General features: G+C 44.2%; 1 protein-coding gene across 1 annotated transcript in view; it reads right to left on the bottom strand.

Moving 5' to 3' along the window:
• Positions 1 to 8,938: 8,938 nt before the first annotated feature.
• The window catches only part of PTPRJ (protein tyrosine phosphatase receptor type J), a 183,192-nt gene continuing 168,568 nt past the window's right edge, over positions 8,939 to 23,562 (bottom strand). The window contains exons 19-24 of the mRNA XM_055091375.1: positions 22,103 to 22,176; positions 21,863 to 21,997; positions 18,575 to 18,694; positions 15,795 to 15,955; positions 14,342 to 14,477; positions 8,939 to 12,519 (exon numbers count right to left, since the gene is read on the bottom strand). Coding sequence (XP_054947350.1) covers positions 12,361 to 12,519; positions 14,342 to 14,477; positions 15,795 to 15,955; positions 18,575 to 18,694; positions 21,863 to 21,997; positions 22,103 to 22,176 — 785 coding nt within the window. The 3' untranslated portion in view covers positions 8,939 to 12,360. The remainder of the gene's footprint in view (positions 12,520 to 14,341; positions 14,478 to 15,794; positions 15,956 to 18,574; positions 18,695 to 21,862; positions 21,998 to 22,102; positions 22,177 to 23,562) is intronic.

The following is a 23,562-nucleotide window of genomic DNA, read 5'->3' as shown; positions in this document are numbered from 1 at the left end:
CCCATGGTGGGCTCCCTCTTGGTGCTTTTAATATTCTTTTATGCTTATGGATTCTGGTCAATGTCACCCTGAACCACCAAAACAGGTTTCCTTAATTGCAAATCTCAGAGACCAAAAGTTGGGGGAGGGGCCAACCCTTTCCTTCCCAGAAAGCCCCTTGAGCAATTTGTATGAAAATTGTGCAAACCAAGGGGAGAAGCAGGTTTTGCCTTGCCTCAGGCAACACGTAATAATAATAAGTGCCTATACACACTACATCTGCATACTTAATCAGGGCACTCAATTAACTTAGAACAAAGACATCTACTCCAAGGAAACCTTCTGCCTCTACCTACATAAAGAAGCAGCATCTTGAATTTTGCACACATTATGTTACTTGAAGCTGTGAGTAAATACTACTCTTCTCATTTTACAGATGAAGAGGTTCAAAGATGTGGAGTGGCTTGTCTGCAGTATCACAACTAGTAGGTGGTCAGCTAGGACACAAATCAGGTCCATCTGACTCCACAGCCTAAAACAGTGTCTGAGGATCAGGAAGCTGGGAGTGGCTGAGCTGGGTAGTTCTGGCTCAAGGTCTCCCAGGAGATTGCAGACAAGCTGTTGGCTTGGGGCTGCAGTCATCTGAGGATTGACTGGGGTTGGAGACTCTGCTTCCAAGATCACTTGGCTGCTGGCAGGAGGTTCTGTTCCTCACCACGTGGGCCTCTTGTAGGGTTGGTTGTTCATGAGAGACAGAGACAGACAGACAGACAGAAAAGCTGCAGAGTCTTTTACCACCTAATCTTGGAAGTAACATACCATCACTTCTGCCAAATTCTATTGGTCACACAGACCACAATGTGAGAGAGGAAGAGGTTGGGTTGGATACCAAGTAGCATTGGGGGCCATCTTGTTGGTGAGAAGACCACATGGGATTTTTTTTTTCCTTCTTTTCCATATCTAAATTTCCTAAATTTTTTTACCGTAAACATCTATGCTAAATTATAAGGAAAAAAGCTACTGGCTGCTGGAAAGGGCACTTCCTTAGCCCTGCTGTTGATTTTTAAGCATCTCCTATCAACCTCTGAGTTCCTTTTCTTTTTTTTTTTATCATCATCATCAGTAACTTTTATTTGTTTTTAAATTATGTCAGTTGACAAACTACATATTGGGGAAATCTACCTTTGGTCATGACTGAAAGATAAAGACCAAAAGATACTAGGAAATATCCAGTTAAACTGTATCTTCTTTCCACCAAATCTCCTCTTTGACATTGTCAAAATGACCTTTTCAACCAACTTTGTCACAAATTTCACAAGGATATATTAACAATAATCACAAGACTGTAAAGAAAGATTGATATGGAGTTGGGTATGGGAAGTGATCAGGTCGGGACCCATGCCTTAGCAGGGGGACACAGAAGAGGAGGGGGATATCACAGTCTTGAAGATCCTCCCTGGGGAGTGAGGGTTCTACCCACATATTGGGCACGGAAGATGAGTGCCCTTAGCTGATTTTAAAACCAGTGGGACTTACAGGAGGGCTGTAAGAAACCGAGAGACTTCATTCGTAAAGCGCATGCACATATGCTTGCTTACTCCTGGGAACAGCACAGAGAAAGCAGATTGAAAACCTCCAGGGGCTCTGGCTGGTTTCTCACGACTGCTCCAGTATGCCCCCCATCCTGCACTAGGAGGCCCCACTGTAGCCTCTCTTGCTCCCCCCGTTGTCCTTCACTGGGGTGGAAGTGCCATGGCCAAGGAGTGTGCACTCACTTGGAATGGAACCAGCTCAGACCTGATCCTCAGGGTTTCTGCTCCAACACCTTGGGCCCTACCTACACCCCCAATCGCGTGTGACTGCCACTGAGCACCCGAGAACTCCTGGCTCACACCTGGCTCTGACTCTAGCGCCTCCACCTCCAGCCCAACTTCCCACCAAGGTGATAGCTGCTAGCGCACCCTCGGGGACAATATGACCCATGCTCGCTTCAGATCCAGCTCTCTGATTTCCGTTTCTAATCTTCTTTTCCTCCATTGCCCTCTCACAGCCTGACCAAGGGCTGCTTTCTCAGCACAGTGCTCTGGCGCCATCTATTGGCGGCATCTAAAATCACTGCTGTCAGCTGACAGCTGCGAACGCGTGAGTCCAAAGGCCTCAGCTGCCTGCAGGAAAGCGATAGATAGGATATAACCATCGTTTTGGGGGGTAAAGCCTAGGGTCTCGTGTTTTTCTTCAGAAGGCCCAGGGATCCTCTACATTCATCCGCGAAGGGAGCTGTAAGAAGGGATGGAAGGGCTGTAAGAACTTTGAGCAGCAGGGCTAATCCTCTTTTCTCGCTGCTTCCTCCTTTTTTTTTATAAATTTATTTTTTTTAGTTTTGCCTGTGTTGGGTCTTCGTTTCTGTGCGAGGGCTTTCCCCAGTTGCGGAGAGCGGGGGCCACTCTTCATCGTGGTGCGCGGGCCTCTCACTGTCACGGCCTCTCCCATTGTGGAGCACAGGCTCCAGACGCGCAGGCTCAGTAGTTACGGCGCGCCGTCTTGGCTGCGAGTGGGGGCCACTCTTCATCGCGGTGCGCGGGCCTCTCACTGTCACGGCCTCTCCCATTGTGGAGAACAGGCTCCAGACGCGCAGGCTCAGTAGTTACGGCGCACAGGCTTAGCTGCTCCGCGGCACGTGGGATCTTCCCAGACCAGGGCTCGAACCCGTGTCCCCTGCATCGGCAGGCGGACTCTCAACCACTGCGCCACCAGGGAAGCCCTCCCTGCTTCCTCCTTCTGCTGCCCAGATGCCGACCAGGCCTTCCACCCTGGCAGAGCCACGCCCAGCCAGGAGCAACAAGGTGGGCCCCTGTTTCCTCCAGCTGAACAGCTCAGAATCTAATATCCAGAAACTTACCTTTCACTTTTAACAAACTGCAGCTGAAGGCACTCCAAAACGCCTCGTGCTCATTTTAAAGAACTTTGTAAAGCTGGACAAATATATTTTGAAATATGTTGTAGCTTATTTTTTTGAGTCAAGAAGAAAAATGCTGAAGTTTTCATTAGTCTCAACAAGTCCTCCATACTCATTGGGGAAAATTAGAAAGTTTAGGAAAGTAAAAATAAAAGCCACTCATAACCCCACCATTACATTATTCTGGAGCTGTCTTTCTTGTCTTCTTATGTGCTTACCTAATTGTTTACTAGAATTATTTTCTTATAGTTCTATAAACTGTTTTTCTCACTTCAGCTTTACATGTTATAACAGCCCAGGTGATCACTTGATTTTTATTTCCCATTGTAGCTGAGCAGGACCCTATGGAGCCTTCCTAGGTCAGACCTCCCCCTCCTCCCGCACCCACCCATGTCCTCTGCCTGCCCCTTGTCTGTAGAAAAACTTTACCCAAAGAATAAATTTAATCAGAAAAGTGAGAAAATGCAGAAACAAAGAAAAATAGCCGAAGAAGACAAAATAATGATAGTTTAGCCATTAAACAAAGTCAAGGACATTTAGCTCCTCCTCAAGGGATGTAGAGAATATTCTGAGCCATATTCTTTGAGCTGTTTTGCAGATATTAAAACCCCTACCTGGTAAACGAAGTTAACTACATGATGCCCAGACTGTAGCCATGACATAAGAGCTCCATCTGCACAACTCCAAGAACTGGCCTCAAGGAAATGGGAACAAACCCGCCCCTGGAACTGAAGATTAACTCTATTTAAAACAATCAAGATGACATTGATCAAACTGCCATATGACCAATTTCAAGATGATTGTCAGAGCTGACTGTGCTGTTCTGCACGTAGGCCCCCCATCCCCTGCCTATACACCCTGGAAACTCCCCCTTAAAAGCTCTTGCCCCCAATCGGCAACAGGGAGTTGGTTCTTCGGGACACGAGTCCACCTTCTAACCATCATTGCCAGCTTCCTCAATAAAACTGTCTTTCCTTTTACCCAGCACCTATTTCTCAGTATTGGATTCTTGAGGGATGAGCATCTGAACCTGAGTTCAGTAACACCATGATACCTCAGTTTCTAGGCCTCACCTGGGTATTCTTTATCAAATTAAGTGCTAGAAGAAGGCAACACTTGAATGATGGCCCGTTTTTCAGTTTAGCCTGGTTTTTGAACAGTACCCAGTTAACAACAGGTCACTGATAGAATGTGAAGGTTGCTTGTACCTTCCTGCCTGGACCAAACCAATAGTATATGCATAAAGTTCTGGGATAAGTTTGGCCTGAATTAAAGCACGAAGAATGTGGATTTGTTCCCCCAGCCCAGAAAGAAGCCTAGCAGAGGGCCTTCCCTGGTGCTACAGTGGTTAAGACTCCACGCTTCCACTGCAGGGGGCATGGGTTTGATCCCTGGTCAGGGAACTAAGATCCTGCATGCCACATGGTGTGGCCTAAAAAAAAAAAAAAAAAGCTCAGCGTAACTAACTATAACATAATCTTTAGTGAAGGCCTCTAGGATAGAGACGTAGGCGGATCCTTACTGTTTTCTCTCACGTGTTAGATACCCCAAGGTTCTTTTCCTAATTGCCTGTGCTAAGACACTGACTACATTTTAAACGAAATCATCTACTGTTGAAAGAGATGACTAAGAACCAAACTTTGGAGTTGATTCAAATTCCAGTTCTGCCTATTACTAGCTATGGGGCTGTGTTTTAGTTAGTAACTGCCACAAAAATGCCACATAACAAATGACCCCAAAGCCATAGATCCTCATGGAATAAATTATCCTCATGGATGTGCACATCACCTAGGAGCCAGCTGACCTAGACAGGGCTGGGCCGTGTAGCTCTGCTCTGAGGTAGAGGCTCGGCGGGCTTGGCTGGGCAGCTCTATTCATTCTGGGGCCCAGGCTCATGGGGCAGCTGCCCAGGGGAGGTTATTTTCATGGCAATGAAGAGGGAAAACAAAATCAAGCAAAATCTCATATGGACTAGATTTGGAACGAGTACTTCTGTTCACATCTATGGGCCAAAGCAAATTGCAGGGCGGCCTTAAGTCCGAAACAAAGGAGAGGGAATGCATCAGGCCACCATCATCACGTGTCTCAGATCCACCCATCTCTCCAAATTCACTGCCACTTCCCTCACAAGTGACCATCATCTATTTCCAAAACCATTCCGAAGGCAGAGCCTCTAACAGGCTCTCCTGCTTCCAGGCTCCCCTCCTACAACCCGTTCTCCATGCAGTGACCGGCACATCAGCACACTCTGTTGTGGAAACTCTGATGGCCTCCCACGGCTCGTAGGCCAACTTCCCATCTCCCAACCGCGGCTCAAGAAGCCCGACTCACTCCCGACAGTCTCCGGCTTCATATCGTGCCCTTAGCTTCCTCACCAGCGAGCCCCTAGAGACCACAGTCTTCTCACTGCTCTTCAGAAGTGCCAGCTTCATTCCTGCCTCAGGGTCTTGGCACGCTGCCCCCCCGCCCACTCCCTCCGGGGCTGGCCTCTCACTCCAGCCGCAGTGTGTCGATAGATACGGGTTCGATTCCTTCTTAATTTCCTGTCTCTCCCATAGGCCCTTAAAGTCCACAAGGACAGGGATCAATGCCTGTTTTGTTCACAAATGTACACACCGAGGGCCCACTGCCAGCCTGTAGGACATGATCAATACAAATTTAAGTCGATAAATAAATAGTGACACTTACTGGGTGTTTAATATATCCCAGGCAATACGCTGAGTGTCTCAGCATGTTACAGCATCAAAAGTATAACCACACTCCTACCTGCCATCTTCTTTCTTCCTGAACTTACCCACAAGGCCCCTCTCTGCTGGGACATGAAGAACTTCCCAGTTGAACTTGTAATGGTCAGATGACCATTCAAAACACTTGTGGGAAGATGCCCTCCTAGGGAACTGAGTCTCTAAACTTCCTCAGCTTTAACAAGACGACATCCACCAGCACCCAACCCCTCTCAGGCACTCGGGGCTGTGTATTCAACAAGCCACAGATGCTGCATTCCAGACACCTCCGGCAAACTTCAGCTCTCTGTCACCTACTGCTTACCATCTTTTTTGTTTTGTTTTGTTTTTTTAAGAGAACGAACATATGGTGACCAGGGGGGAAAGGCGGGGGGCGGGGGGGAAGATAGTTAGGGAGTTTGGGATTGACATGTACACACTGCTGTATTTTAAATGGATAACCAACAAAGACCTATTGTATAGCACAGGGAACTCTGCTCAATACCTAAATGGGAAAAGAATTTGAAAAAGAATAGATACTTGTATATGTAAAACTGAATCCCTTTGCTGTATACCTGAAACTAACACAACATTGTTAATCAACTATACTCCAATATAAAATAAAAAGTTTGTTTTTTAAAGATGCTTATCAAAAGTAGAAAAGTTCTGTGATTTCCACTCAGTCAGTTTGGGCAGGGGAGAACTAAAGCTCAGGCCTCCAAACTTCTGGACCCGCACCATCCTTCCTACCACCATATATCTGGAAGCATCTCTTTAAAAGCAAAATATTTTCTATCCTCAATGAGGCAAGTAATCACGTCTGGAATAATTCCATTGTCATATGCTCCAGATCTGTGCTTTTTGCCTAATCAGGGAAGTAATTACAGCAAGGGATCTCGGGCAGACCTGGACATACTATGGGAATCCATGCCTGGAAAACTGACCTGATTTCACCCAGTATTTCAAATAAACAACTCAGGAATGTGCTGGAACTGTCAGTAGTTATTTTGACTTGGCAAGCAGGCCAGCATTTAGCTGTAGGCTCCAGATGGTTGGGACAGGCGAGGAGGATGAGAAATGAGAAAGAAAGGGAAGAGGTGGGGAAAGAGAGAAAGGGATTGAGAGGGTGCGATCAGCAAGGGAAATGAAAGATCTGATAGGACCCCGCGTGCTCTGCCCGATGGCAATGACCACTGAGGACCTAGTGGGACCTGGAGGCCCGGGCAAACGTGTCTCCCGCTGAACATGCTACAGCGTGGCCTGTTCTGTGCAAGAAAGTATACCCTTTACTCCCACTAACCAGTCAAGGGTCTGGTGGTGTCCTTCCCTCCATCCTATTGTGGTCACTCACCCTTGTGACCACCGTGAAGTTTCCATGCAAAGAAAATAGATAAGGCAAAATTGTGTGTATATACGTCTGTGTGTAAGTTTACTTATGTACACACACACACACACACACACACACACACACACACACGTCTTAAAGGTGAGACGGTTTTAACCGACCAGGCTTACAATCCTAGGGCTTCTCTCTGCCAGGGTCATCAGGCATCACCTCACCTCACCCCTCCCCGCACGCCCCCATCCTGAAGCCCTCACCATCCTCCAAGAGGGCACATGCACCCCCTGCCTCCGCCGTTATATCCTCCAACTAAAATCCTGCTTAAGACTTGGCTCACATGCCACCCCCTTATGCTCCTGGGACCCGTCGCCTGTTCCTTTATCGCCTCCAGTATTTCGTGGGGTTTGCTGTGCATTTGCATCACACGTGCCCCTGGCCCCTCCCTCTAGACTGTCCACTTCTTACGGGCAGGACTTGTACTGCGTTCACCCTTTGTGTCCCTGATGGACCCGAGGAGTGGGCACTGCCGCCGTCCAAAGAGTAAATAAGTCAGGGGTTGAGTGGAGAGCATGTTGCGACACTTTCTCCTTGACACGATGTAGCTGCGCTGCCTTGTGTGTGAAAACCAGTGGGTGCATCTGGGTGTGAAATGCTATTTTTCTCCATATTTTCATCATCTAACATAGTAAAGATTTTATTTACGTATGTTGTTTGGCTGCCTCCTCTTACCAGGATGTAAGTTCCACGAGGGCAGAGATTTCTGTCCATTTTGTTCACAGTAGAACCCTCAGCCACCAAGGTATAGTGGCTGGTGTATAGTAGGTACTCAGTACATCACTGTTGAATGGATTAATTTGTTTCAGGCAAGAGGAATAAGAGATCTTAGAATCATCTCAGTCTACTTAGAGTTTGCATCAAGGCATAAGGGGGCTTCCCTGGTGGCGCAGTGGTTGCGCGTCCGCCTGCCGATGCAGCGGACGCGGGTTCGTGCCCCGGTCCGGGAGGATCCCGCATATCGCAGAGCGGCTGGGCCCGTGGGCCATGGCCGCTGGGCCTGCGCGTCCGGAGCCTGTGCTCCGCAACGGGAGAGGCCACAGCAGAGGGAGGCCCGCATACCACAAAAAAAAAAAAAGGCATAAGGGAGCGAGATGAAAGAAAAAGTACCCAAACTGCCACAGTCTGCCAGCAATTCTGAGATTCCCCAAATCCATCAACCAGAAAACCCTCTAAAAATCCTGGAGGCTTGCCTAAGGCATATAAGCCGCCCCCAAGTGGGTGTCTGTCCATCTGCAGACCCACGTCCGACCCTCTGTGAGCACAGGCAGCCACACCTTAGCTGCACACTCACTTCCCCCAGGTCTCCACTTCATCACCCTCCGTGTGTGTTTTGGGCTGAATTATGTGCCCCCAAAGTTCATATGTTAAAAGTCCTAACGCCCAGTGCCTCTGAATGCAACTGTATTTGGAGACAGACTCTTTCAAGAGGTAACTAAGGTGACATGAAGTCACTAGAGTGCGCTGTAATCCACTGTGACTGCTGTCCTTATAAGAAGAGGCGATTAGGACACACAGAGGGACGACCACGTGAAGACAAAGGGGAAGATGGTCCTCCACCAGCCAAGGAGAGAGGCCTCAGAGGAAACCAACCTGCTGACACCTTGGTCTCAGACTTCTAGCCTCCAGAACCGTGAGATGATAAATTTCTGTTGTTTAAGCCCCCCAGTCTGTTGTACTTTGTTACAGCAGCCCTAGCAAACCAAAACGATGTGGGAAAATCCCAAGGGAAACGTGTTTTTGTTAAGGATGCCCCAGCTGAATGCAGGAAACTAAACCGCTAGGGAAGTGAAATGATGTGGACATAAAGCAAGGAGGGGGAGAGTCAAACAGAGGCATAATGTGTTGACATTTTTTATATTTGGTATTTGTAAGTCTTTAAAAAAATTTCTTTTTCAGGCCATTTTTTCCCTTAAAAAACAAACCAAAAAAAAAAAAAGCAACCAACAGCAATACTCTGTACAAGTATAACAAACATTAGAAATATGCATCATTCCAAAATAGTTACAAGAAAATTACAGTTTTAGAGTCCACATCAACATATCCTATTCATAGGTGCCCCCAAGGGAAAGAAAGCTACAGTATGTTAAATACTCGACTGCTACACATAGTCTGAAAACTCAGAACTTGGACTTTGGAGGCAAATCAACATCAGTCACCAAGACTTGTTTAGCTCAGCAAGTGCAATCAAGCATTTCAAAAGAAAACCAGGCTTTTTCATCCCAGATGAAAAGCGAACATGAATCACTGGCATAGTTGGCCCCAACCCCAGGAGCCTGTGACTTGGTGATGCCCAAATCCAGTGCAGTCAATTACGCCAAAATCTAATGGTTGTTACACGGCCACAGGGAACAGACCCAAGTGTCATTTCCTACTTGTGCCAATCGTCACGAGATTTAACTTTGCAGACAAAACGTCCTTGCTCTTGGGAGAAGATATCAATGGCCCAAATCCCCCAAACTAACTCACCCCATCCTGGCTGGTTTCCTGTACGCAACTCTCAAATACTAAGCAAGGGCGATCACACCATCCCCACGATTCCACTGGACTCCTCAAAGTTTAGTTCATTGTTCACTGTTCCATTGTTCCTGGAAGGGCTGGGGGCAGGAGCTCAAAAGCACTTTTTCTTTTCTGGGACCAACCCCCAGCCCGGGTGTCCTTTATATTTACACATTAATCTTCCCTTTTCACTGTGCTATAAATACCCTCACCAACCCCCCCACCCTTGGCCCATCGCCAGGTCTCTTCAGGATGCAGAGAAGCATCGTGACCTTCGTGTGACCTGCCCATTTGGAATCCAGGCCTCTCCACCACAAGCCTTCCTCCCAGGATGGGGAATGACGTCTGAGAGTGGCTGCTGCCCATCTTTCCCAAGATCATCCCAGGCAGAAGGGAGGAAGAGTTCTGGTTTTTGCATTTTGACACAATATGTTTATGATTATTGTTGCTTTCATCTTTTAAAGGAATTTTTCGAGTTAAGTCCTTCCCTCCGACTCCTCCACGGCAGCGGCAGTGATGTGGGCAGGGCATACATCTACATGGGATTTGGTACACTGGCACCCATCACCGTGGTTTCCTGACAAATTGGAGTGGGAAGGGGTGTGAGCCCACAGAACTGCTGCCTGAACAGACACCACTGAAGAAGTTACAGAACTCTCCAAGATCTGCGTGCAAGGGGCAGCCTTCCAAGTGGGAAGGCGTGGAAGCCATCGCCCAAACCCAGCTTCACTCAACACCCCGGGACAGCACGGCTTCCCTGATGCAGACCTTCAGAGCCAAAGAGGAGGAGCCACCCTGGCCTGGCCTGGCCTGGCCAGCCCACTCCTCGAAGGGCCTGAGACTGAACAAACTGCTTTCTACCAAAGAGAGCAAAGGATTCAGCAAAAAGTGCAATTTCCATTTGGGAAGTAAGGTTCTCCCAAAACACGACACCATCACCACTTCTCCTTTATTCCTTTCAGTACCTCAAAGGAAGAGGGAGACAAAAGATGTGCAGCACTCGACCTCTGAACCGAATCAAGGGCTTTCTGTACGCGGGGGTTCCCCCTTGGTGACCCTAAAATACCCAACTGTCCAGTCAGTGATCAAAGTGCCGGTGAGTTAAGGAGCATGGCAGGGTCAGGAGACAGGCTCCCACAGATCCACGGTGACCAGGGCACGCCGCTCCCGTTTTCAGTAGGACACATCGTCCTACGTTTAACAGCAGGATTTATGACTGTGGGAAACGGCCACAGGACTCCAGGGACTTGGTCATTCCTTCATAAGACCTTGTACACTTCATTGCCTATTGGAGGAGAAACTCAACACATCTTCAAAATATAACCTGAGCCACAATATAAAATAAAAAGAAACAAATCCTTTCGTGTTAATGCCTTGAGTTTACAGATTATGTACCAATAAAATAAATCCACATAGATTCTGAAATTCTCGGTGGATACACATACCTGAAAGCCAAAAACAACAACAAAAATCAATCTACACTTTAAAAAATCAAAGTAATTACAGCAGCAGTATAGTGAAAAGAAGTTTTAAAAATAATAATTACATCTTTGATACAGATTCGAACTTTGTACACCTCAGTTCCAAGGAATGACTGTTTTAAGAGTTTAGTATATATATGTACAGCAGATACGGGTATGTGTCACTGCAGATACAGACTAAAGCCAGTAGACTCTACGGAAGGAGGGATTCATCTGACACTGTTTTCACACGGAAGTGTTCGCAGATTGCCACGCTTTTAAAAACACACACACATACACGGACGAACAGAGACACATAAAATGCCAACCTGAGTAAAACGTTACTAAAAACCTAGAGCATCATGAATCACTAAGTCACATATTGCACCTTTAAATAATCCTTCTTACCACATACAGAAATGAGAAAAAAAAGATCAAATGGGGACAATAAAAGATTATTGTGTCACTGAAGGGTTTGTTCCTCTGCTTCCCCCCGACCTTCCCCCACCCCGAAATTCTCACGGTGACAATTTAGTTTCCACTCTTGCTTAACCAATGGGCAGAAAATGTGGCCATCAGAAGTGTCTTTGGGGAAAAATAGGAGGGGAAAAGGGAGGAAAGAATAGAGCACAAAACAGGGGATGGGGGAAGTTGGGGAGGATCTCCTCTAATCAAATGAGAACAGGAATGTTACTAAGAAGGCTGAACCTCTGATACTAAACTACTGTTTAAATATTCCACATAGTCCAATTATGAGATTCAATACAAAAATAGAGATCTACTGAGTTTTACCTGTGGAAGCATAATTCAGAAAAGGCACATGTTCAAATAGAAAACCCAGGCAGGAGAGGTACCACGTGGCCCTCCCTACATGATAATCATCCACAATTATGTATTTTCCATCAGCTAGATTCCAAGATACAGTAGGTAAAAATAGACCTCTGATACTTAAAATATATTCAACCTAACACAATCCTGGCTTTAGCGTGTGAATCATATAAAATAGTCTTTTTTAAAAAGAATGTCTTGTAAAAGAAAAAAAAAAATCATAGCTCATTTTTCCTGGTGTTCTGTAATTCTCAAGAAAAAAAAAAAAGTGAACTCATCTCACCCACTGATAATCAGAAACGTAGTTGATTTGCTCACCACCCATCCACAGCCCCTGATAGCCCCAGCTTCTCATTTGTCATGTTTCACATGTGCAGCTTCACACTCTCAAATTAGTTCTAACAAAACGGAACAAAGAATTAGGATACTAGACATATAAAAACATGTCGACAGCGGGGCATTTTCCTTTGCTGTGGGTGTGACGGTCTGGTTAACGCCAGAGAGGTTTTCCTTTGGAATTTAGGCAATGTAACCATTTGTCTTTCCGTACGCGGTCACTGGTGCAAGGTTTTCGTAGATTGTCATCGCAGTTGTGTTCTGGTAGATGAGATCTACTTTCGAGTCCTTCTGGGATCTGATAATATCCAAAACACACTGATTGAGGAAAACATACTGGTCCTGTTAGAAAAAGAAAGAGAGAAAACAAATGAGCACAGGTCCCGAAGATGAGCACCCAAGGTTTTTTTCAAACAGATTACCGCCCTCCAACCCCACCCACCCCACAGCGAACACTCCAAGTTCACTTCGATCAAGGGGTAATAACATAGTGGTGAAATCTGAAACCACAGACAGCAAGGTTCTCCTCATTAATGGTTCTCAATGAGAGTGGAGCACTCCCTGCACCTCCCCGCACCTCCCCGCACCTCCCCGCACCAAGGAAAGGTACCAGAATCTTGGGGAAGGGCAAAGAAAGAATGTGGTGGAAATAATGCACTAAAAAGTCCAGCAGGGTTTTCTTGGCTAGGGAGGATGTGAAGAATGAGTAAGCTGTGATTCTCAACAGAGGAGGTGGGTTAAAGGGGGATGATCAGGGCTGAGTTGGGGGTCCCCATCCTGAAGGGGGTGTAGAGACAGGAGTAATGATTGGGGTAGACCTGAAGGTCCCCATGCTTCAGGCAAGCACATCAGAATCTGCAGGTAGCCATTAAAAAGAGGGAGAAAGGGTGTATGCTGAAAGATATCCATAATGCTGTTAGAGGGGCAGCATTACCTACAAAATAAGATCCAGTTTTTAAAACATGCTCTGTGTGTGTGTGTGTGTGTGTGTGTATACATTTTTTTAACAGAGGTACATAAAGAAGCCTGTAAAGATATATGCAAGCTGTAAACACTAGCTACCTCTAAGGAGTGGAATTGGGGAAGAAAAAGTAAAAGAGAAAAATGTCCTCTGTATAATCCTGTACTGTTAAATTTTTTTGATATGAACAAATTTATATTATTTTCAAAATATTTTAAAAAGGGACGAGAAAATTTGTAAGCAGGTATAAGATTTCTGTGTTTCTCAAAAGCAGATAAAAGATTGAGAACTACGACTCTATATATTAATTACAGCAGAAAATAGAAGATCTCTGTCCCCACCAACGCAGGAGGTGACTTCCACTCTTCCCACCACAGCCATGCTGCACCACCCCAAAGCACACAATGCACCCAGGCCTCCGGAACATTCCCGGCTGGACTCAGAAACACAGCACATACTCATAGAGTTCTGAATTGGTTCAGGGTGACGGCCTGATACAAGATTAATATTCTGCTCTATCCTGGCCAGGGAGCATTCATCCTGACAGCTTTGAGGAAGGCTATTTCCCAATACACGTGTTGAGAACATGCCTTGAACACATCGCTTATCAGGATCATTTCAGGGAAAGCCAAACCCAACAGTTTTACATAAATGACACTGTAGATATTAAGCATGCATTTTCCCAATTGGTCACCATCCTCCCGTAGCTATGATGATTGACGTTCTTTAACATTTACAAGGCAGGGTGAGGATATATTGCTGTGTTAAAGCTTAAAGCAGCATTATCCTATTTCGTATCATTAATATTTGATAAGTCCATTCCATTAGCTTATTTTAAGAATGGTCAGACCTTCTTAGAAATCAAGAGTTGAAAAGACCAGTTTTACGAGTTTAAAACCCAGAAGCCAAAGTTCAAAGACTTGCTAAGATTATTTGGTGAGTCAGTGGCAGCAAGCTGAGGCATCCTGATACTGTCTCGGTTTGTAGCTCCTTTGCTGCTATCAGGACGACTATGTCACTGCATCGGGTATCGTGGGGTAGTTCAATCCCACATCACTTTAAGGTCTTGAAAGAAATCCACCTCACAGCCAAGAGCCAGAAAGATCTGGAAGGGTGGAATATTTTAACACAAGTGTGTGACATGATGCCATCTTGTAAACACAGACGGGAAGGGGAATTGTCAGCCACAGACACTGGGCTCACCTCTGTTTGCACCATTAAAGGCCTGTGCATTCGAAGGTCATACACAATCCCGTACACATCCACAGTGTTCTCGTCCTCTATCTGATAGATAAGACGATCGATGGCGATGAAAGTGCCCGTCCTTCCCACCCCAGCACTGAAAAAAAGGGGAAATGAGCACATCAGCATGGGTTACCTCTACTGTAAAACTCCCATTTCCCCATTTATACATATATCTTACTCTCCTCCGCTATCAGGCTTTGAGGGTCAAGCCCAGGACCATTACCAACTGGCTCAATTGAAACCTTTCAAGTCAGACTGTACTAGCTTAGAACTGGGGCCCAAGTCCTCAAGTTACTTTCATGTCAAATGCCACAAATAAAACACCTTGCTAGAGCGTCTTGAATCTCAGTCCCATTCAAGTCGCCACTGTATCTAGGATGGCAAGTTTCATCAATTTACTCCCCAGAGGACAACAAAGTCCCTCCCCGCTTCTGTCCTAAAATCAATTCCTTCAGCTTCAAAGCTAATTTCTTATTGTTCTGGAGGAGAGGGTGGCAAACTTTTTCTGTTAAGGGCCAGAGAGTAAATATCTTCAGCTTTGCAGACTTTGCAAATCCACTCTTTCTGCCACTATAACATAAAAGTAACTATAGACAATATGTAACCAAATGGACATGGCTGTGTTCCAATAATACTGTATTTACAAAAACAGACAGCCAAATAGACTGTGGTGATGGTTTCACAGGGGTATACTCATCTCCAAACTCATCAGGTTGTATTCATTAATTTACATGCAGTTTTTATATGTGGAAAAAATATTTTAAATAAATAAAATGAACTAGAGTTATGTGTTTCAACATTGTTAAATAGCAAACCAAAATGCTAAACAAAACAGGTTGCAGAATGATGAATACCTTATAAAATCTGGTAAAAGTTTAAAGCTATATAAAACCATAGAGTTACGAACATATGTAATAAAATATAAAAGCATGGAAGGGAATGATACAGATCAACTTTAGGACCACATTCACTTATGTAAGAAGGCGAATGGGATAGGAGACCAGCAAGCAGAGACTTTAATTATATCTCTAATGTATTATTAACAAAAAGAAACATATATGGCATCATGTTGTGCTTGATTAAATTGTTATTATTCTCCATACTTTTGTAAGGTTGAAATATTTCAAAACAAAATATTATAAATAAGAAAGAAATTAAAATATATTATGATTTTTTTTTTGAATACAGGCAGGTGACCAGATCTGACCCACAGGCTATAGTTTGCCAACTCCCGTTCTAAAGTCGAAGGCTTAGGGAATAAGCCCTAATTCCCTATTGGTCCCTTATCCAAACCTTTCTTGAATTTGTAAATACCTATTGCATTCCCTCTTAGGGTTTTTTTTTTTTCCAGAAGTGTCCATATTTATAATTACGTTTGAAACCTGTCACACATGGACAGCCACCTGCATACCTGCAGTGCACCAGAATCGGTGACTCAGGAGGACTCTGCTTCATGTAGTCACGAACAAGGTACCGGAAGTTGATGAGCAGGTCAGTGGTGTCAGGAACGCCATGGTCAGGCCACGAGGTGAAATGGAACTGACGCAGAGGATGACTCTCACTTGTCTGGATCTAAAAGCCAAGAAAAGATGTAAGATCCAGAGAGAAAGGCAAGCTAGATCAAGCAGTACCTGAAGACTGAACTGCACGGCTCAGCTGAAAGGCAGCTCAGCAGAAGTGGTTATGACCACAAATTAGAATTGTACATTGGTACAGCAGCTGATAAAGTGCTTGCAGGGACTTCGAGGTACTCATCAAATCCTCATAACATGCCAAGCAGGAGGGTTTACTATCCCCCTTTAAAGAAGGAGGAGAAAGGTTCCAAGAAGTGAAACCACTTCTCTTAACACTCAGCTCAGAGGCAGAAGTCTCTCATCCTTCGATTTTGAGTTCAGAATCTTCCCCTCCCAATCCAGCCTCCTGCCAATAATGTGTTCACATTCTTACACCTGCATCTCCTTAGAGTTTCATAAACCCCATCCCTTGAGCCCACCTGGAAATGTCACTGACCAAAAATGAATTTATACAAATACAACTATGATAGTCAGTGCCTTCGGGGCAAGAACTGCCTCATAATTCACGTCTTACAAAGAATTTAATAAAGTGATAGGCAACTGGTAAGCACCAAGTAAATATTTAGAACTGTAGGGCTTTGAGAAAGGGCTCCCCCCGAAAAGCATCTATTTCGACTTCAGATAGACAATAGAAAGTGAAGCTTATTATAACAGAGTTAGTTATTATACAGACTGGTTTCCTACATGGACCAAAGCACATACCTTTAATTATCAGAACCCTGCCCAGGCTGGGCCATTCCCATTCCTGATTCAACTGTACTCATTATGCCTATACCTGGGCACTGGCCTCACCTGTGTGTACCTACATCTGGACTGCTGGCATTTCCATCTTCTTTATGACAGCTACCCTTTGAAGCTTTTGATTTTTAATGTATATACATTATAAAAGCAGTACATTCACATTATTCAAAATGTGGAAGACAGTAAGAAAAAAGGGCAGTGAGGGAAGAGGGTACTGTGAAGTCCCGTCACGCATGAACATAACATTCACAGATTTAATTATAAGTACTCATCCAAAGAAAGAAACCAGCCATGAGAGAAAAGAGGGGAGAAGGAGAGAGCTGAGGGGAAGGTCAGATTTTCAGTATTATCTCCACAGAAGAGCAAAGAGGCTCAGGTTAGAGGTGGTAGTCAAAGGACACTTTCAGCCCTATCAGTTATGTTCCCACTTTTTAAAGGGAAAATATATTCATGCATTTTGTACAATTTAAAATAATATTTTATTAAATGCCATGTGGTATCCTGGATTGGATCGTGAACTGGAAAGGGCTTTAGTGGAAAACTATGAAATGAGAATAAAGTCCGGAGTTTAGTTAATAAAAATAATTAATAGTAATTTTTTTAATGATGTGGACAATTCTACCCACAATTCCCCTCCACAGGGCGAACTCCAAGCAGTGAAAGCAACCAAGGATAAGCCAGTTTAAAATGGGTGAAATCTATAGAAATAAGTATGACATTTGAAGGGATTCTCAGCTATGGTGAACTGCCTTATTTATGTGACCCATTCAATACATGATTAACTGCTTTGACGGCATCTCCAGGAGAGGAATTGAAATAAGTATTAATGGAGGCCAGAGCCTTTGAGACACAGCAAAGAGTTAATATACTACAACAGTGTAGCATGAAATGACCTGTGAAATCTTCAAGGATAATTCTACTTCCAGGCTTTTCTTTTATGCACTGTTCATAATGTGCATAAAATTTTGTCTCCTAGTATATTTCCCTTAATTACACTCTAACTTCTCCTCATGGTAATTATGCAGTCTCCATAGCCATCATTTCTAATAGCTGTATAATGATACAGTGACTAGATAACCTATAGTTTCATTATCTATACTCCGAAAGCTAGATATTTGCATGGTTTCCAAATTTCCCCCCCCCATTATAAATAATACTCAGATTCATCTTTATGAATAATAAGCCTTCTCCTATATTTCAGATTATTTCTTTAGGGCAGATTCTCAAACTTGGAACCACCAGATCAAAGGGGGATGGATATTGTTATGCCTTTGATATAAACTGCAGAGGGTTATATCGATTTATGCAGCCATCAAAAGTATCAATGTTGCTCATGACATTGATTCTATTTTTAAACATCCTTAAAAAAAATTAAAAGGACACATAAACTGACTTCCTAGAATGCCTACACAATTTAACTGCATTTGTTTTCATAACGTTTTGGGGGAAGGGAGGCCATGTGTATATGTCCTGGAATCCTATTATTGTAACTGTCATTGTAAACTATTCCAACAGCAAATGGCCACTCCTGATGTCATATTTCCAGCCAAAAAATCCAAAACCGCCTTGATTTGTAACAAAAATTCTATGAGCAGGTCACATGGAAGTGGAAGGAAAGGAGTACAGATACTGAGCCATGCTCTTAAGATTCACTTTCTTTAAGAACAACTTAGGAAATTCTCTTTAAGAAAGCAAAGCCAAAAAGGGTTGCCTTAGAGTATATGCAGATATGGATTGTTTTATTCTGTAAAGAAAAAAGCAAAAATATAATTCTGATGCATACAAAAATTGGTTAATACCAACCTAAAAAGTATCAACCCAAGATTTATATACGTTAATGTTATATGAGACTTATCCTTCTTGACCTCTTACTTACATTTTTCACTGTGAAGTCTCTGATGGTCCATTCTGGTAGAACAATTTCTGACGTCATTGCCACCGTTATGTCCCCATAGTCCTGAGCCTGCTTGGAGGGCCAGTACTCCTCACATTTGGTCTAAAATAAAATGTGTTTTTATACAAAGACTCGGATCAAACCATCTACCATCACGAAAGCCTCACAAGGAGACCAGATATTGAAAACTAGCACCACCCAGGGTCTGAATCCATCCCTTAGGTGGGTTCTGTCTGACCCTTGGAATTTTGTTTTTTTTTAAATTTACGATTCCTGCCAACTCTTGTAAATTTGGAAGTTTTCCCCTAAAAATCCAGATTTCTGGCTTCTCTTGAAAAATCAGAAGATCTAGCCAACACTGAGCCCCCATTTCTGCACAAAAACTGACTCAGAGCTAAGCAGCAGCTGTTCCTTCACAGGGGACACCATGCCCCCCAGCTCCCCCAGGCCTACAGCAGCCATTCCACTAACTGCTCCCTGAACTAAACTTCTCTGACTGACCTATAACCCTAAGCAGCAGAAGAAATGAGAACTTTTCCCAATACTTTTAGATACACACTAATTGCAATACAAATATGGACACCAATAAAGAGAATCAGATTAAATCATTTGGGGGTCTTTGATTTTTATAAAGTCAATGGGCAGATGTGAACAGAAATAAAAATCAGGAAACAACTGCTCTCTGAGACTATCTGAATCCCTATTTAGTAACTGACTGAAAACACACACACACACACACATATATACACACACTCTCTCTCTAAACTTTCCAAAGTGTGCTCTCCTGCAATGGTTTCTAACCCTGACTGATATCTGACTCACCTCGGAGGTTTGTTTTGCTTTAAAAGCAGATACCTGGGCTTCCCTGGTGGCGCAGTGGTTGCGCGTCCGCCTGCCGATGCAGGGGAACCGGGTTCGCGCCCCGGTCCGGGAGGATCCCACATGCCGCGGAGCAACTGGGCCCGCGAGCCATGGCCGCTGAGCCTGCGCGTCCGGCCCGTGAGCTATGGCCGCTGAGCCTGCGCGCCCGGAGCCTGTGCTCCGCGACAGGAGAGGCCACAACAGAGGGGGGGGCGCGTACCACAAAAAAAAAAAAAAAAAAAAAAAAAAAAAAAAAAAAAAGCAGATACCTGCTTCCCACCTCCAGAGATGCTGACTCTGACCCAGGGATCTGTATTTTTTAAAAGATCCCGGCTTCTGGACCACTGCTCCAAGAAAGAACACAGGACTGGGACACACACTGACATGGAGTTTTTGCCCAGGTTGTCTCTTACCCGCTGGACTTATGTTGCTACCTTGTGGGCAAGTTCTTAAACTCTAAGCTTCAGTCTCCCCATCTATAAAATAATAACACCTCACAGGGCTGTTATTGGAAAAAATAACATATATGGAGAATCTAGTGCAGAAAATACACTGGCTCTCTTCCCCTTTCACCCAGGGTGAGTAACATCCACTTCTCTCCCGACTGATGATGAACAAGGACCCATTAAATGCATCTTCTTGTTCTTCGTTAATTTAACTATGTCGTTTTCATTTATCTAACAGATATTTAGGAGAATGTTCCATGTGTGAGGGCCTGGGCTCAACAGCACCATGAAGTTTATCCGCATTCATAAGCAATGGCCTTTCGTTTGCATAATAACCTGTTCTAATGCAAGAAGCGGGTGCAGAACCCAGCCTTCTGTGTCACAAATAATATGAAGAAGGGAACCACCTCTTAACTGTTCTTTGTTACCTTTCCCTCCTCCAAGCCCAGCCCCTAGCACAGGACCTTAACATACTTGGGGCTGGATAAACATCTGCTAAATTAAAGTGAAAGAACAGAACATTAAAAGAAATGATGCCCAGGGACTTCCCTGGTGGCGCAGTGGTTAAGAATCCGCCTGCCAATGCAGGGGACAGCGGGTTCGAGACCTGGTCCGGGAAGATCCCACATGCCGCGGAGCAACTATGCCCGTGCGTCACACCTACTGAGCCTGGGCTCTAGAGCCCGCTCGCCACAACTAGAGAAAGCCTGTGTGCAGCAACGGAGACCCAACGCGGCCAAAAATTAAATAAATGAATAAATAAAAGCTCTACTATTGAAAAAAAAAAAAAGAAATGATGCCTGACAGGTTGGCACTATCTCTGGGACAGCGCTACTCAAAGCATGCACCCTGGGGGAACTGTCAGAAATGCAACCGGGAGGTCCACCACAGACCCTCTGACTTAGAAACTCTGGAGGCGGAACCACCCTGCAGGTGACTCTGACGCACATTAAAGTTTCAGAACCACTGGCTTAGGGACTTGACTCCTTGGGGCTTCCCTGGTGGTCCAGCGGTTAAGACTCCGCCCTTCCAGTGCAGGGGGGCACGGGTTCGATCCCTGGTTGGGGAGCTAGCACGGCCCAAAAAAGAAAAGGGACTTGACTCCTATCCTATTCTTCAAGTAACGAACCTACATGAAACAATTCAGAAAGCGCATTAGGTCCTATCCCTCAGGCACAGGCTTTCTGAATTTAGCCCATGTTTTTCAACTCTCCTTGGTCCATTTATGGAAAGATGGGATTTTATTACTAGAAGAAATCTTATCTTTGATGGAAGTGCCTGGGGGGATTCCAGGCCATCAGAAGGGAGAGGGAACTGCTGAGACTTCTCTGGGGATACATCAGAAATTTTGCATAAAGAAAGGGTCCCGGGTGGGAGGGAGGGAGACGCAAGAGGGAAGAGATGTGGGAACATATGTATACGTATATAACTGATTCACTTTGTTGTAAAGCAGAAACTAACACACCATTGTAAAACAGTTATACTCCAAATAAAGATGTTTAAAAAAAAAAGAAAGGGTCCCAATGCTATAGACTAAGTTTGAAAATCACCGAGTTGGTCAAATTGGTCATCTCACAGGTGCAGCTGGTTGCTCGGAGGCAGGTCGGGCTTGCACTCACTCACAGAGCTGATGAAGAACGGAGCTGCACGTGACTTCTTCCGCCTCACTAACCCAACCCCTGCTGTTCATTAATGCCAGCAGCGGTGACTTAATGAATAGAGAACATTGCTCTCTGTCCACAAAGGAAGGTAATGATAACAAAGAATTTTTTAATGTTTTTCTAAAACTTTTCTCTTAGAGGAGAAAAAGTCAGAAAACACACTTCTAAGAACAGAGGTGCTAATGTTTGGGGGAGTGTTTTTTTTAAAAAAAAAGACAAATCATTTTTAAGATACCCTCCCACCACAGTAAATATGAATGAACAAATTGAACTGAATAATAATAAAAATAAAAGATACTTACCCTTCCCTGTTCAACACATTTGGTCAACATGACAATGGCAAAGACATTTTTCTCCCAAACCATACGCCAAAAATCTTTCAAAGTGTTGGGTAAAGGTCCTTGCGTAGCAATAAAATCTTTCTTGGAATGGTAGCCCTAAAAATGGAAAGCGGCACACATTTAACCTCAAAGAGGCAGCAAGAGGAGCTCTGAGGACCTCCTCCTAACCAGCCAACACTATGAGCCCCACTCTCCACTTACAGGCATGTAGTTGGCATTGATGTAGTCGTCAGTTGAATGGGCATGGACTGAAAGTTTGACACGGGAAATATCGTCTGCGACGTTCAAAGAAAAAAGTTCCATATTAGAATAGAAGCAAAGGTGTGAGGTGAGTTGAATACAAGAGAAAAAAGTACAAAATGGCAACCCAGGGGCTCCATCACACCTTGAAGCTGCATGGCTTGGCGTTTTACATCCACGAACTTATTGCATTCCCACAGTCACCAGATGTGACTATGGCACAGAGAAGTTACATGATCACCTGGGCAGAGCTAGTGGCAGAGCCACAGTTCGAACCCGGGCAGCCTGGCACCAGGTCCCAAGGTCTCAACCACTCCAGACCGCCTTCTCAGGTGAAACCAACTATTACCATCCTTGGGTGAGTGCCATGAGCCAGGGAAGGGCCTCAGCAATGTTATTTATTCCTTATAACCACACTACAAGCTTCTGTGCCCATTTTAAAGAGGAGGAAACTGAGGGTCAGAGAGATTAAGTGATCTTTCCAAGCACTTTCATCTGGTGAATGGCAGTCAGAATTCAAATCCAGTGCCCTTTCCACTACAGCAGGGTAGATACTCAGTTAAGACTTTCACACTTTCTCTATTCTCATTTTTTAAAAGTTGTTATAAAAAGACAGTCCCAAATGCAAGAATAAACTGAATGTATAAGACTATGGTAAGTGGTATACGTGGAATCTAAGATATGACACAAATGAACTTATTTACAAAACAGAAACAGACTCACAGGCGTAGAAAACAAACATATAGTTATCAAAGGGGAAAGGGGGTGGGGGGATAAATTAGGAGTTTGGGATCAGCAGATTCAAACTACTATATATAAAATAGATAAACAACATGGTTCTGTATAACACAGTCATACTGAACTATATTCAATATCCTATAATAAACCATAATGGAAAAGAATATGAAAAAAAATGTGAGTGTGTATATATATAATATATATATATATATAATGGAATCACTTTGCTGTACAGCAGAAATTAACAGAACATTGTAAATCAACTATACTTCAATTTTTTTAAAAAAAGACTACTATAAGTAGAAGGATGTAAAGCATAAAATTCTCATGTTTCCTATATACTGTCATCTCGAAACACACACACACAAAATTGTCCAACTCCAGAAATGAAATAATATCCTTAAAATCTCAACTATCAGCCTGAGCTATAAGCAGCAGCTCCTATGTTTCCCTGTCTTTGACTATCCACTATCTCACCCTCCCCTGAACAAAATAACAACAATTCTAAACCCAGTTACCAACATGAGTTTCAGCCTAAAATCTTCCCAATAAAAACAACAGCCAAACTCTGGATCTGAAAATCTCCACAGACATCCGCAAGAACAGGCCAATAATCCTGAGTTAACCCTCAAAGCGCAGAGCTGAGGCAGATCCCGACAGTCTAGTTTTTATTTATTTATTTA

The sequence above is a fragment of the Physeter macrocephalus genome, chromosome 16 (assembly GCF_002837175.3).
Source record: "Physeter macrocephalus isolate SW-GA chromosome 16, ASM283717v5, whole genome shotgun sequence".
Taxonomy (NCBI): domain Eukaryota; kingdom Metazoa; phylum Chordata; class Mammalia; order Artiodactyla; family Physeteridae; genus Physeter; species Physeter macrocephalus.
Note: the sequence above shows the minus strand (reverse complement) of the source record. Positions and strands in the feature narration are given on the sequence as shown.